The following is a 16069-nucleotide window of genomic DNA, read 5'->3' on the forward strand; positions in this document are numbered from 1 at the left end:
TAAGGAAGAGCGCAGCTTTTCTTCCCTTTAGGAGATGTTATAAGAATGTTTCCAGGATGCTCTAGACCTGTTTTGTGTTTGTCACCCAGTTACTTCCATTTCCAGGACTGCCTTCCCTGTACCTAATGAGTGCCGCCTTGCCCGCTACCCACCCAAATGGCCAGGGGTTGTGGAGGGCCCTTCCTTCTCAATTCCCATTGGCAGTTTTATCATCTCCAATTCCAGACTTGTGCTTGAGGCTTTCACACCAAGGCCCAGGTTTTGGATGGCAAGTTTTTGGCAGAGCTGTCAGCCTCGTAAAACAAGGTAATGGTCTTTAGGAAGCAATCACTTTAGCTGTTGTTTGTCAGCAGTTGCCGGAGAATCTAGAAAGGACCCAGTGACTTCACGACAGTACAGCCAAAGGGAAAACAGCAGCTGCAGCAGCAGCCTGTGGATGGGAGGGAAGGTGACTGCTAATTTTACAAGCACTCGGAGATATTCTGGCACCTTCATAGGACACCAGGGGACCTGCAGACAATTTTGTTGGCTGACTTTTCAATCTCCTAGCATTGAAAAGCTCAATAGGAAAGAACTTAAATCCATTGTACAGTTTTGCAGTTTTCTGTAAGGTCAATATTACGCATGGAATGCCTAATGGGAAATTGCTATAAAAATGGCAGCTAATTACAGGTTAGTGGATAAAACAACACTCTTCTCTGGAGAGCTTGTGCACATAGGTTGAAGGATAAAATAAGGCTGAATGGTATTTGATTTATCTGTGTTTATCCAAGTCAGTGGCCCAGGAAGGAAGGTAATATATGAAAAGGGGCATTTTTGGAATAGCTGTTTTTGAATTATGCTCATGAAATACACACTGTGCTATGGAGGACATGTGGGAAAGCTACACTCTGACCGCATGACTAATTTTTAAAGCCTCGCACAGAGAGAATTCCCCCCAAGAACACAGCTGGGCTATTCCTTCGTGGACCAAATGTGTCAATTATGAATTGAACAAAAATGAAATTTTACTCCAACATGGCAAAATGAACTGAGGAGGGCACCCTGCAGCTAGGGTATTATGTGGTAGTTCGTACACCAAGTACTATTATTTTATTAACTTTAAGAACATGTTTTACATATAAACAGGCAACATCAAAAAAGCTCAGTTGATAAATGAACATAATATATCACAGATGATTTCATTCTACATTAACCTACATGTATTCACTTAAACAGAAGGATTGGGGGAAAACTGGATCTCATTCCACCTTTAGTTAAGGACACAAATTGAAGTTATTTCACTAGGATTCTGAAAATCAAAGATTAACCTATGTCATTTGATTCATGCAGCAAGTGATAAATTCAGTATTTTCAAAGGAAACATTGAATTTTTTTCTTGTGTCAAATTGAAACCTTTCAGAAACTTGTTTAAATGCATCAAGTTCCTACCCACCTTTTTAGTATGTATGAGCAAAATACTATTTAATTTCACACTCAACTAATCCTTTAATAATTTTCTTTCAGCCAGATTGAAAAAGGCTAGTATTAATTTCCTAATAAAATTTTTTTTTAAAAGTTATTGAGGATATTACTATAACCTTGGACCGGTTTCAATTTCTTTTTGTTTTTTCTGAGAATACACCAAAGATTAATGTCAATGGCATGTGAGAAATTGTCCCTAGAGAACTATTCAAGGACATTTTCTTACTACATTTGATTGGACTGGAATGAATGGACATTATAGCATCTTCATCATCACCTTAAAATTCTATTTTCGCTTATAGTGACAGTGAAGACTTTAGAACTATTACTTACTTTAAATTAATAAAGTATATCACAGACAAAAATATATAGTTTTACATTAAAGCAACATTAAGGGTCTCAATTCTTTTGAACAAAAACAAATACTGAAGAAATTTACAGGTCTGGTTAATTTTAGAGGGCGCTCTTCCTTTAGGGAAAAAAAGAAACTAGATCTTTTGTTCGTTTTATGGGCAAGATATGGTAAACCTCCGGATCAAAACACATGCCAGTTAGAAGCCTGACCACAGAAATGATGTTCGGTGTCGAAACCCAACAAAAAAATAAACAAACAAAAAACCCCACTCTAACCAGAGGCATTTTAAGCCTGTACATTGAATTTCCTGTTTCCCACCAGTTTACGACCCTTAATGTTACTGGATGAATGCTTGCATATTTGAGATGATTAAAAATAAAAGACTGGCTTAAAAGCACCTCCTCCTCTAGTATGTAATTACATACAAACTAAAGATTCCTTCTGACAGTCCTAGGAACCCCATTTGTTATTGTTTCATATATAAGCACCATTGAACCAATTTTTAAAGCACTTCTGCAGTTATCAAATGTTCAGTGTGTCCTCAAGTTTCACTGATTTGCCTTTAAGAAAGAAAAGAGTAAAGTATGTTATTTTTCTCTTGCTTCTTATCATATCTGAATCGTCAAAAATGTTAATTTTGGAAGTGCTTTTAATCACTATTTTTCCCAACAGACTAAAATGGCTCCTTGAAATTTGACAATTAAGTAAGGAAATCTCTATCCCCTAAAGAAGCACAGATCTGACCTTCTAAACTGCAGGCAAAGTAAGGGTCTGTGTGAGAGTATTTTTCCCAAACTCCTCATGGAAATGGCAGACAATATGTAGAGAAAGCTGAGTTTTGAACTGACCAACTTCAAGTCCTTTAAAATCTTTGGGCAAAAAATAAATAACGTGTAGCAGTTTAAAAAATTATTGACTTATGAATTACAGAAAAGGTTTGTTATCTATAATATATGCCAGGTGACCCATTAAATTTAAAAAATACATCCGAATAAGTAACTACGTTAAAACTACCATCTTGGATCTTGGTGCTTTCCAAAATTCTGAAATCACTATTAAGGAGGGGCCATACCAGATTTTTTTGTTGTTCTTTTCTCCGGAGAATGGGGAAGAAGTTGGAAAGAGAAGGAAGTAAACCTTCACTCTTAGGTACAGGCCCTGCATAGCAAACTTCAGCCTGGGGCACATTTTTATGGTCAAATTAAAAACCTTTGAGAACAGGAGTTTATCATAGAAATGCTGACGGATTTTTACCCAGAGGAGGGCTAGGAGCAACACAGTAATATTAAGAAAGCTCTCCCTCAGCACGATTGAGCTTCAGCACGTGGGATAGAGTTGTCTAATGGACGCCCTTGGCCAGTAAACAACTGTGATTTAATGTGCTTGAGACTTGGTCATATGGGAGCTCTGTGACCCTCTAAGCCAAATTTTCTTTTCCTTTTGTTTTCAACTGAAATATGCCTCAAAGGGTAAAGGATTGCAATTTCAGCCTTCATTTATGGATATATTGCCTTCTTTCAACAATATCTGACAGGCCTGTTAACCGCCACCCATGGGGAGCAGGTTGCAGGAAGGTCTCATTGAACACAAAACACCAAGTGTTTTCAGTAGTTTATTCACATTTTTTTCTGCTTATTTTTAATATGCACCACGTGTAAGTTAGATGAGGGCTACGGTAAAAACATTTTCGATGACCGAAATCTTACTTTTCCTTCTAACGATCTGGAGCAAATCACATATTCATTGATTATGACGAATAAAATGATTTCTGCTACAATGTGGAGAAAAAACGTGTTCATTAATATGAACTCATGTCTACAGAGATGATTTACACGATGCAAGTAATGAAAGAGTTCTTCCTTAACTAGTCTACTATCAAACTGAAAAGATGAATCTTAAAATTCCCTTGAAAATGCCATATGGTTGGTCATGTGTCAGTAAAAGAAAGACAGTCCCCATCACCAGGCCACCACCATAAGAGAGCTATATTAAATACTTGGGAGAAAAATATGGAAATACTTGTGGTGATGATTAAATTGATAATTACATAGATACACTGCCATAATGGTACATATTTGTTCTATGATAAGTGAAATCAAAAATAAGATCAATTTGGTTATAGAAATTCCTTAAGGAACACCACCACTTAATTATTTCAAACTTGAACTGTCCCAAGAATGTCGAGAAAAAAATTAGAAAGCACTGGCTAAAAGCAAAGCAATCTGGATACACCAATGTAGTCAGCATGCCTTGTGCTTGTCTGTCAACCCTCTGAGTGCATCTCTGACATTCAGGATCTTGGTAGCTTAATGTTGGAAAGATTGCATTCCATCTGATTACTCGAGATTTCTACTTGACTGGTCACATTCCACTGTTTATTCAGCATAGATCACTCAAATTCTACAGTGATGTGCTGGGATCCCCATGCTGAATGGGCCCTGCGTTCTTCCGAGCTGTCCTTCCACAGTGCACTGAGAAACACTCCCCAGCTTCACACAGTCCAGAGTCCCCCTAGGTGTGGATGGGAAAAGGCCTGAGCCATGAGCTGCAGGTTCAGTACACTAGACATTGTAGCAATATGGTTAATGCCCACAGAAAATGCAGTAATTCAGAGAAAAGAAAGGAAAATGACAGTCCACTGCAGGTAGGTCTCTGCCCATTGCATTCTTCTTACCTTTAGAGTTGAGGCCAGGATGTAGAGCTACTCCTTAGCCTTGGAATAGTGCTTTGCTTTATATTTCTAGAGAAAGCAGTAATTTCCGACTAGTTCAGTGTTCCTCACTAATGTGGATTCTACCTACACACCAACACTCTTTCCGGTGTTCTGTGCCCCCCACCCCCACCTCCCCACAAAAAAACAACTCAACTAATTTACTGATTTATGCTACTTTGTGATTTTGTGTGTTATCACTTCTGGATGCTCTAAAAGGGAGAAAAAGAAACCTCAATAAATAATATGCTGTTTACATGTCAGGACAACACAGACCACAGAGATGAACCTAAATGTAAAAGAGCAAAACATTTTGGAGATGGTGTTGCAAAAGTAATGACATGTGATCTAAAAATCCATATTAATGTAGACCATAGTTTCAGGGCTGAAGAGAAAAATGCAGCAAGGTGAATGTGCATTTGAAAGTAAAGGACTATAGAAACGTTGTTCACAAATTTTAAGACTCTCAGATATTAAAGTATATTCAAAACAGAGAACATAGGTATACTGTTCAGCCACCCAGACACACATTTCATGAGATATCAGTCCCTGGTTGTCTCGTGGATTCCAGAGCCGAGCAAACCTTGGGAGCACACCTGAGTTGGCCACCTGCCTCTAAGACACCCCAGGAGTATCCTCTCTAAGCCCTGCGGTGATGCACAGAAGCCGTGAGCCCCCATCCTAAAATGAAATCTGTTCCAGAAGAAACTCAGGCCTGGCGACACCACGCTAGGGAGATAGATTTGGTACCAGGAGTGAAAATACAGGTCTCATACAGGACTTGGCCCACAGACAGAAAAACACTATGACATCCTGGACAGAGAAAGATAGCAGTATTAAAAAAAGTCATTTTAGGGGATGGAGGTTTTATCCTCAGGGGTATCATCTAGGTCCTTCATCCTGCTCTTCCTGGGAGACTACATAGGTAACCTAAAGGTGTACATGGAATTGTCTTACCAGTGGTTTATTCACTGAAAACTTATTTTCGAACATTCTGGATTGCGTTCCCAATGTGCTTTCTCCTCAGCCATCTTGCAAAGCACTTGCCTCCGGTTCCCTTGTGCCCCAGCTCTCCTGTGTGTGGATTTCATACTAGATGTAGATTGCACAGCGATGACCACAGTGCATGGAAAAGCAGGTGAGAAAAAGCATGGGATCTTATCCCTCTTTCTGTTTGAAATTCCAGCCCTGTAGAGCACCGGGCAATTTATTGCTCTTTTCCACCAGTTGTTTCTTTCCTGTAGATGTCTGAAACTGTGTAGAGAGACCCTCACTCACCAAGCACAAGACAAGCTATGGTGACTCCCTGAGAGTCTGCGCTGGTGCCAGCAGCAGCTGATATGGAAGCAGCATTTCTGGGGCATCATCAGTACATCTTCATGTGGAGATAATTTGGGGGGCACCATCTATTTCGGGGTCAAGTTCTTTGCTACAAACCCAATTCCCTCCACTTCTGATGCAGAACTCACTGCAACTGACGGTCACATCTCTAATGAAAAAAAAAATCAGTTTCTTAATAGGATTGTGAAGAAGAAAGAGTCGTGCATGTGTCGAAGTTATAAACCTGCCACGTTCTAAACCCACAGAAAAGGACAAACAAGATATCATTCTAAATGTCCTTTCTTCCTGGACATTTCAGCATCTAACAACACCCCTTGATCTGCAGTAAAATCAAGAAACATGTGTGTATACATCCAAAGGCCTGAAAAATTCCCCAACAAGAGTTCTCAATAAAATTCAATGCACTCAGAGGGTTAACAAGTGCTATATTACATACTGCAGATCCTAGCTTGACTGATGAAAACATTCATTGCTTCTAAGTTTAAAAAAAAAAATTGCAAATTGGCCTTAACCCTTTGAGGACTCTATTAGCAGCAAATAACCATCTTCACAAACACCACGTGTCATCTCATTCAGTAAAGGGAAACCGCTACAAAGATACCTGAAAACACTTTCAGTTCTGCCATTCAAGCATTGAGAGCTAGATAGATCAGATGAAACTGTTTTACACAAATTTGGGGGGAAAAATCTCAGAGTCTCAAAGGGTTAAGCTAGGACTTTGAATAAAAGGGTCTTATTAAAAGGGCGAGTTGGGGGAGCGAACAGTCTCGGAGGAGCTTGGGGAGTAGTCTTCCGATTCCGAGTTGAGTTCGGGAGGAGCTGGCTGCGCCTTGTACCGGCTCCTCACATCCTGGTTGCGTCTTCGTCGGAAAACCTGCCTCTCCTTATCAAGAGCGGTGGTCTAGCAGGGGCATAAAATGAGAAAGAGGACAATTAGGGCGAGGGAAATGGCAAAACAAACTCTTTCTAGAACTTTCTTAGGTCAGAAAAATACACTGGCCAAGTTCACCTGTCCATCATGGCTCACTTTTTGTTGACAGTCACCACTCTCAGGGAGTCCTCTGCTCCCCACAAATCCAGGTCTTTTAGCGACCTGGTCATGACATCTGCAGGCACAGGCAGGATGGATGGTGTACTGGGTTTGACCCATCCCAGGCCCTCCCCAGACTTTTGCTAGCTCCACATTTATTTACCCTTGGTGGCTCCTAGACTAGCCAGAGGACACCTCCACCTTCTCTGTAAAGGGGTACCTGCATCCTGTGTGTAAAAACACTCCCTGGGCAACTTGAATCAACATGCAGCTCAGGGTAGCTGCATAATACAGATAAAGGGTGATGAAATTGACAGTCAGACATAGAAATGGAGCCACTGCTCATCCTGTTCTTTTAGCCCCTCCTCATTCTAAATGATCTTATTATCTGTTGTTGAGGGAGTGTGGCTGAATCTCTGGGAAGGATTGGTTTAATTTTAATGAAGCCAATGCCTGAAATTGAACACTGCTTTGAATGCAATTAAACCAAGTGGAAACCTTCCCACGTCACTTTTACAAAGTTCATTTTCATCATAGTATGTGGTAATTTATGAAACTGAGATTCAGTTTCGTAGGTATTCCAACTCCCAGTCTCTATGCCTCAATTTCCTTAGGAGACCTCCGATGATTCCCGGATGCACTATCTGCCTGTAGCTCTGGAAGTTATTATGACATCAGAATGGGGGACAGCAAGACTTCATCACAGATTTAATGCGTGTGGGGGAAAATTGGATCATTACAGAGAAACCCTACACAGAAAGCAGAAGAGTAGGTATGAGATCTGAAGAAAAATATAGAACACATATGAAAGTTGAAGGCGTTCTTGTTCGAAAATCCCTCTTTAAAAGGATGTAGCCTGGAGGTTATTCTGCTTTTAAGAGATTACTTTTCCTCTACAGGGATGTATGCCACCATTTTTCCTCCTGAAAATTTACTGTTAGCTCCTTCAAAGAACAGAGATAAATTTATAGCCAGCCTGGTTCTGAGAACAAAGTGAAAACTAAGCCCCTCATACAACTGCAGTATAGCATTAGGGCAATCTTAGATCTAAAATAGGCCAATCAAAGTTCCAAAATGAAGTAATAAAGAGAGAAAGAGAGGCAGTGTGTAGAACCAGTACAGTAAGTGGCTTCGTTGGGCTGAACTGCTCTGCTTTAAAAACTATCCACACACTGAATGAACAGTGTTATAAACCAATGAAGAAGACAAACCTCAATAATTCACTTCTTGCCTCACTAGATTGTTAATACGATGATTCAGTAACTGGTCTGTTGAAATGTCTACCTTTGATTCTTCTACTTGTTGAATTTTTAAGTATCCTCATATAGTTCTTAGTCTTATACCCACTGATTTTATGATATTTTCAGTATCATAAACCCAAATTCCTAACTTTATTTAAAACATTGTAAAGTTACAACACATGGTATTTTGCTTTCAAAGCAAACTGAAATGTTCTGTTTGTGTAGAGTTGAATGTTTGTAAAAAAACAGACGTCTATTTAGTCTGCCTTACATAAAAAGCATTTTGTAGTTAATCCAAGAGTAACATAAACTCCTCCTGGAGTTTATGTTGTATAAAAAAATCTTTCTATTTCTACCTCCTTGAGAAAGAGAAAAGTCACTGGCACTGGAATGAACTCTGACTCGTGAGCAGAGGCAGTCAGCTGTGGGGAAGAAAAGCACATCACGTCTGTGGTCAGGGATTTCGCGTCCCACTCTGTCCATTGCTGATCATTCACCCAGCTGTCTCATCTTTTAAATAAGGAGCACCTTTCCATTCTCACAGAGCTGCTGTAGGTAGAAATGGATGTGCCAATGCTTTCTAAACAGCCAAGACTCCCAGAAATGTAACGTGTTCTTTTCTTTACAATTCTATGTAAGACATCGTTTTAAAATTAAGTAACCGCAGGTCACAGAAAAGCAATGTGCACAAAGCCCACATTAGAATTTAACTCAGTACTTTCCCTCCTTCCTTCATTTTCACTGGCGCCTTCTTGATATTTACCTCGTCTTCCCATTATCCACTCAATACTTCACACTTTCGGCTGCAGCCACTGAAATATACCATTCCCTCAAAAATACTGTGATTAGGTTTATGCAGAAGCTGGTGGCACTTAATGTTGAGCCTATGCTTGGATGGTCCCCTCACCCTCATTTTCATCTCTGCAAATCCTTAAAAGCACAATCCTATTCTCTTCCTTACTTGTCTTGCCTCAAAAGCCCTTGCCCTGTCCCTGTTGAAGCAGTCAGTTCTGGCCACTCCTACAGATTTCCCTAGTCAGCAGCTTTCTAAATGTTCACCTTTGTACATAAGGCCTCGTGCACAAATGCTCCTGAGCTTTCAGCTGCATGGATCCCCAGGATCCTCATGACACTCATTCTTGGAAACGTATCACGGTCATGGGCGTGTGTCATGGAATAAGTGGTTCAAGGTTGTTGCTATTGGATTTGCAGACTCTTAAAAGTTGAATGAGAATTTATAACGCATTTTTGTCCAATAATCTGTCTTTAGGCAGGGAAACTGAGGCCCAGGTATGTGAAGAGACTTGCCCACATGCATTGCTAACTAGGAGCCAAACTCAATCTTCTCTTGTGCAAAACCCAAGCAGTTTCTGCCCATTTACTCTGAAGTTTACTGAAACAATAAAAAGTCACTGCACTCCCGGCAGCTCCTCCCTTCTCTGTTCCCAGCCAGCATGAGCTAGGGAGAAGAAACTGGCCACAGCTAGCATCAAAGGCCAAATACAGTGGTTTCTCCACACTGACGATCAGAGATACTTCTCTTAGGAGAAGCGGGTGGGAACCACTGCGTACACAATCCTGTGTACACATTCTGCATTTTGAGGCTCGTAAACTCCTAAGGAGACCTGAATCTGATGACAGAGGTGCAGTTTCCTACGCTCAGGTCCTCATAGTATTCTCAAACCAGCACTGAGGGCTCCCAACTGACTTGCTCTCAGAGATGTTCCAGAGGGTGTTCCTGCCAACAGGTCTCTCCTTCTGGGCCCCAGCTCACTCTGCTTACAGAAAGTATTTTAGGAACTTCTTCCTTCTGTTTCCATGACAATCTAGTACTGCTATCGTTGTTCATCCTGCCTGCACCCATAATTGACCCTAATGAACTGTTTCCGCTACCACATTGTAGACTCTTTGGAGGACCAAGGTCAAGTCTTGGATATCGTCTCTGTGTTTTCAACAGTTCATAGCACACAGTAGATGCTCTATGAACTTTGTGGCATTTGAAAGATGGGAAAGTACAATGGAGGTGATCTGTTTCTCTCTCTTCAATAACTTTGTGGCTTTTGAAATATAAGAAAATACAGTAGAGGTGATTTGCTTCTCTCTGGAGCACCCATCTTCTGGTCCATCCTGCATACAGCTGTCAGATCAATTTCTACAGGGTCCAATTTATTTACAGCTCCTCATAAAGCCCAGTTCCTTGTCCCAGCCTTTACAATGTGCTTCCAGTAACAACTTCCAGTGTGAAATAACTATTATTACTCAAAATGATCCTATGGCTTCAGTGGACTCATTGTCTTCCTTTAGTGGACACTTGATTTTCAAGCACAGCATCTGTTTACTTTGCCTATGGTTAACCATATCTTAATTCCCCTTTGAACAACTCCTCACTCCCACACTCTGTGATTTCAATGAAGTTTACCCTACCTCTATCTCTGGGAGTAGGGTTGGGGTGGGCTCGCGACCCAGGAACAAGCCTGAGTTTACTGCATTCCCCAGTACCCATGAATGGCCCAAGATGGGCACCCAACCCCATCAATAGGACACGGTAAGACTTTTGCTGAAACTTCACAATTTTGAGAGGATGGCAGCCTGTAGCTGCTTCTCCCATCCTAGTGCCATGTGAATTCCAACACTAAAGCCAATACAGAGAGGCAGGATTGAAGAATGTCAAGAAACCAAGCACTGACAGTGCTGGATCCATCTATCACTGAAGTCAGACTCAACCTGTGAACCTTTCAGGCTATGTAAAAGAATACATTTCCTTTTTTGCTTAAGCCAGTTTGGTTTTGGTTTTCTTCACTTGCCATAAAAACAGCCCAAACTGATACATCTCTGAATGTACTTTATTCTCACATCTACATCTTGGTTCAAGGTACTTGCCAACATGCAATTACCTCTCTTCCTCTCTCTTCCCACACAAATTAATTAATTAATTTAATTTAATTTTATATTATTTTATTTGAGATGGGGTCTTGCTCTTGTTGCCCAGGCTGGAGTGCAGTGGCGCGATCTTGGCTCACTCCAATCTCCGCCTCCTGGGTTCAAGTGATTCTCCTGCCTCAGCCTCCCAAGTAGCTGGGATTACAGGCACCCATCGCCATACCTGGATAATTTTTGCATTTTTAGGAGACGGGTTTCACCTTGTTGGCCTGGCTGGTCTCAAACTCATGTCCTCAGGTGATTCATCTGCCTCAGCCCCCCAAAGTTCTGGGATTGCAGGCGTGATTTACCGCGCCTGGCCAATTTATTCATTCTTGAACACTTGATCAAATTTTATCTCCTGTATCATACTTTTTCTTCCTAAACTCCTTAGGCAAGAAGTGTTTTGACCAAACTTTTGGAAATTAATTGCACACTGACCTTCTATTATTTTTTTCTTTGCATACTCCCCAAATACCTTGCCAACTACTCTATGGTAGAATTTGAAATTTCTTTGCATTTTCCAGATGCTTAGTATACTGTGGCACACATATTAGGTATGTATTAAATACTTCTTAATTAATACAGCATTATTTTAGGGGATTATATACTTTCTGAATAATAACAATAACAAAAAGTAGAATTCAAAGCAACTCCAACACAAAAAAGTAAGAAGTTAAAGGTAATAAGAGGCAATATTTAAGACTATAATTTATGTTTCAAATATGACCAAATTCTTATGTCAGATAAAGTTAAAATTCTCTTATGAATTCACTCATTCAGCAAGCTTTTACTGTGGTCTAACTTCTTACAACACTAAACACTGTCGTGTATGATGTTTAGAAGCTTGTGGCTACAAAATTAACTTGACTCAAATATGTGCACTTCATCTTTTCCAATTCAATTTTGTAGCCCATCTATGCAGTTTGGGACAGATGAAGTTACCAAGGAAATAGCACAATAGGCTATTTTATAATTTTTATAAGGCATTGTCATAAAACATGTAATCCAATTGAAAATTTCTTCCCTGCCACTGCAGAAACAAAAAGCATTTGAACTATAATGTGTTCCTCTGAAATCCTGCATCACAACTTCAGATTCTGAGCCCTTTCAACTATTTCTAAAAGGCAGCTTTCTTATTATTATTATCATTATCATTATTTTGGTTCCTTAAGAGTTAGCTTGATTTTGTTTGTGTGTATGTGGATAGGTTTATTCTTTATCAATCACAAAAAAAATCCCCAGACATCAAGCAAATAGTGTCTCTTCTTCTTAATGCCTATTTTTGTAAATTAAGGATGTCCTCAGGTATAGGCTTGAGGCTCCGTGAATACTTAAGAGTTCCTCACAGATTTATTATTTCGTCAGTTATTTTGTTCACAGTTTGTAGCTTTGCTGGAACCTACATGAATAGGCTTGCAGTGGGAATCCCAGGTGTTTCCTTAGTAAGTTATCACTTCATTAAGAGCTCCTAAGGGACTCTGAAGAGTGTATTATTATCACATTTTGGTGCTGATTATCACAGGTTAGAGGTAAGCAAGAAATATCTTGAGATTCTGGAGTTGACCAGTGGTAACCAAGGATGCAGCTCTAACTTAGTTACTTCAAATATGTGCACAATAGCGACTGCTATGCTGTGGGTGAGAGCTGACTAACGATGGCCTGGGGGAAGCTGGTAAAGAGAGAACACATGGTTGATTAAATAAGTGGTATAGAGAAATGGACTAATATAAACCTGTCCTACCCAGAGAAACACTGTGTATTCCTACCGCAAACTGTAAGCCCTGGCTTCTCACAAAGCCCTTTGCAGATGCTAGGTCAAGTGTGAAAACAGAGGAAGGGTAAAATAATGCCAGCCACCTCAGCAAGTCGGGCGGCTGCACACATGGTAGCTTAGGGAAATCCATCCCCATCATGTTGGTGCCTGCCATAACACCAGGCATACATCAATACAAGACAGTGCTTGCCTAATGTCAGATTTATTCCCACAAAGGCTGCATCTACTGAATTTGGCCAGTGGCCTCTTCTGTTAGAATGAAATGACACTGTCCTCCACATGTGCTCAGATAATTTAAATCCTTCGTTCTGACATTAAATTTGGAAATCAGTATACAGACATACGAACTACCCATCTGGTATATCTGCAACGTTAGAGGAAAAACATAGCTTAGAGGAAGAAGGTCAGGAATAATCAAGAACATGAACCGAAGCATTAGCTTAGGTTTTGCCAGTCTCAGTCACCCCACGTCTCTAATGCCTGTTTCGTCTGGTAGCTTTAGCGTGATCCCCTTGGAAGGAGCAGTAGGGGAAGTCAGAAGAGTTAGCTTTTTGTCCTAGCTCAGCTAATTATGTGACCTTGGACATGTTTTCTAACCAAATCAAGCCTCAATTTCCAGGTCCATAGACTGAAGGGGGGTTATTGTGCCTGATCCCTAGGGAAACCTTCACCTATGAAATTCTATGAATATGCTTAATATCACCATCGATCTACTTAATGGGTTATGTTTTTCTCTTAGCAAACAATAGGCCTTCCAGTCTATGGACCAAACACATTTCTGTTCTGCAGTACTTGGAGGATTCGCAAGAGATGTACCTCATTTTCATTGTGAGGCGATGTTCTCTGTCATGGCAGTAATTATTGGATTTAAGTAACTGCATTTTTCAGAGGCAAACATTGACTGCTTTTCCTTTTTTGCTTTTCTTAATTTATTGCTAGCCATCACAAATAGTCTTCATTTCATTAATAAAAGAACATTATTGTGCATTTTGCCTTTTAGCCCATCCATTATTCATACTACCTAGGAGACTGAACTGGGGATGCAGCTGCTGGGACATTAATCTCAGGAACCCTTTCTTTTGCTTACCCTCACTCTGTGGGGACTACATTACGATTTGCTTGTCATTTTGGAAATGTTTTGCTTGCTAGTAAAATTAAACTGACAAATCAATTGAAATATCCACCCCCCTCATTTTATTGGGCTTACTCTCATGCTTATTGAGGCTCTGTTTTGTTTTGCTTTCATATCCTTTTGAGGCCTTGCCAGAAATGGCACTGTATCTGAAGACATGGCATGGCTTTCCTTAAAGATGACTATTAAAATGGGAAAAGGAGGGCGTCCTGGGATGCAGCTGAGTAGCCTTCCTAGCTGCTTACTTCCTAGGCATGACTATCTTAAATATGATTCCCCATTTTCCTGGGAGAGCTGACCTTGTGCTTCTGCACTACTAATCCTAAACACAGGCTTCTGCTGCGGACCTGGTTCTTAATAGTCTTAAACTGGCCTAGCTCTGCAGTGGGTTTCTGATGGCCTCCCATCAGACAGTTAAAATTACAGCCAATTGGTGGGAGTTGAGGTCAGGACAAAATACATGTGTTTCCTCTGCCCAATAGCCCCTGATTTTCCCATAGAAGCTCAGCCTCAGTGGAACTGCCATGTTTGTTCTCCGTCATATCAGTGAATTAAACACAAAATACATGTGTTTCCTCTGCCCAATAGCCCCTGATTTTCCCATAGAAGCTCAGCCTCAGTGGAACTGCCATGTTTGTTCTCCGTCATATCAGTGAATTAAACAGCCACCAAGAGCACATTTGCCTTAAGAAACTCTATGAAAATTTAGTGCTTACAAAGCAGGTAAGTCAGGGGTAGCTCATTGCAGAAACCGTTTATACCTTGCCAAAAGCCTTAGTCCTGGATTGCCAAAAGTGGGATGTTATTCTGGAGCATCTCATATGTGATTTGATTGCCCGAACTTTGACGTATCCAACTCTTCAAAAACATGTCTATCCTGAAAATCAGTGAAAGGATGGTCCCTTCTCTGGAGAGCTCAATCATTTATTTGTTAACTTAACAAATATTTACTGAAGGCCTCTTCTACTAAAGTGGAGATATAGTTTTTAACAAGCCCTAATCCTGGTATTGTAAAATTTGCATTTGTACAATGGTGTCTTTTAATTTAGACATATTTTCCCCCAGAAAGGGTATTGGAAAACTTTTCTGGAGAGGGCAAGATAGTTAATATTTTAAGTTGTACAAGCCACATGGTTCTCTGACTCAACTACTCAACTCTGCTGCTGTAGGGCAAAAGCAGCCACAGACAATTAGTAAACGAATATATGTGACTGTGTTCCAATAAAACTTTATTTACAAAAAAGGAAGTGGGCTAGATTTGGCCTATTGTCCATATTTTACCAATCTCTGTCCTAGAGTTTCACATTTTAAACTTATACTTCGTCAGAGCTTTGGCTATAGCTACTTCAGGTAAAACATAACGCCACAAAGGCACACAAGAAGTATGACGTATGAATTACTGAGCAGTTGAGTTGACCCTAATCAGAGCATAAAAAAAGTTCACGATTCTATTTTAATAACAAATGCCTCTCTCTGGAGAGATATCGGTTTTCTCAGGAAAATCTGTGGAGTGGGTGATTTGCTCTTGGAAGAGAGGGAAACAGAAAGCAATATTTTTTTACTTTCTTCTTTGGGCTGGGTGAAAGCACTTTTGCACAGGCAGCTAATTTAATCCTCACCACAGACATGGAAGGTAGATAACACTCTTCTCCGTTTTGTAGGTGTGGAAATTGAAAACCAGACAGAGAATGTAACTTGTCCAAGGTCATTCTGCAGGAAGTGGGGTGGACTAGATCCAAACCCAGGGCTTCTTGACTCCAAAGCCACACTCTTTATGTACACTGGGCTGCCAATTTTTAATCGAGTTCATTTCATCTCAATCTCCATGACTTTTTTTTTTTTTTTGAGATGGAAATTTGCTCTTAGTGCCCAAGCTGGAGTGCAATGGCACGATCTTGGCTCACTGCAACCTCCACCTCCTTGGTCCAAGCAATTCTTCTGCTCAGCCTCCCAAGTTGCTGGGATTACAGGCACCCGCCACCATGCCTGGCTAAGTTTTTGTATTTTTAGTAGAGATGGGGTTTCACCATGTTGGCCAGGCTGGTCTTGAACTCCTGACCTCAGGTGATCTGCCTGTCTCAGCCTCCCAAAGTGCTGGGA

The 16069-nt window shown here is 40.5% G+C and overlaps 1 protein-coding gene across 5 annotated transcripts in view; it reads right to left on the bottom strand.

The window, feature by feature from the left end:
- Positions 1–1073: 1073 nt before the first annotated feature.
- The window catches only part of DCLK1 (doublecortin like kinase 1), a 357491-nt gene continuing 342495 nt past the window's right edge, over positions 1074–16069 (bottom strand). For 3 of the 5 annotated variants that reach the window (XM_017537960.2, XM_017537962.1, XM_017537963.1), the window contains one exon: positions 1074–6771. In XM_017537960.2, the coding sequence (XP_017393449.1) occupies positions 6607–6771 (165 nt within the window). In that variant the 3' untranslated portion in view covers positions 1074–6606. Of the gene's footprint in view, positions 6783–16069 lie in introns of all 5 variants that reach the window. The other 2 variants (XM_037741824.1, XM_017537961.2) reach the window with 2 other exon arrangements.

This window comes from Cebus imitator, unplaced genomic scaffold, assembly GCF_001604975.1.
Source record: "Cebus imitator isolate Cc_AM_T3 unplaced genomic scaffold, Cebus_imitator-1.0 Scaffold108, whole genome shotgun sequence".
NCBI lineage: Eukaryota > Metazoa > Chordata > Mammalia > Primates > Cebidae > Cebus > Cebus imitator.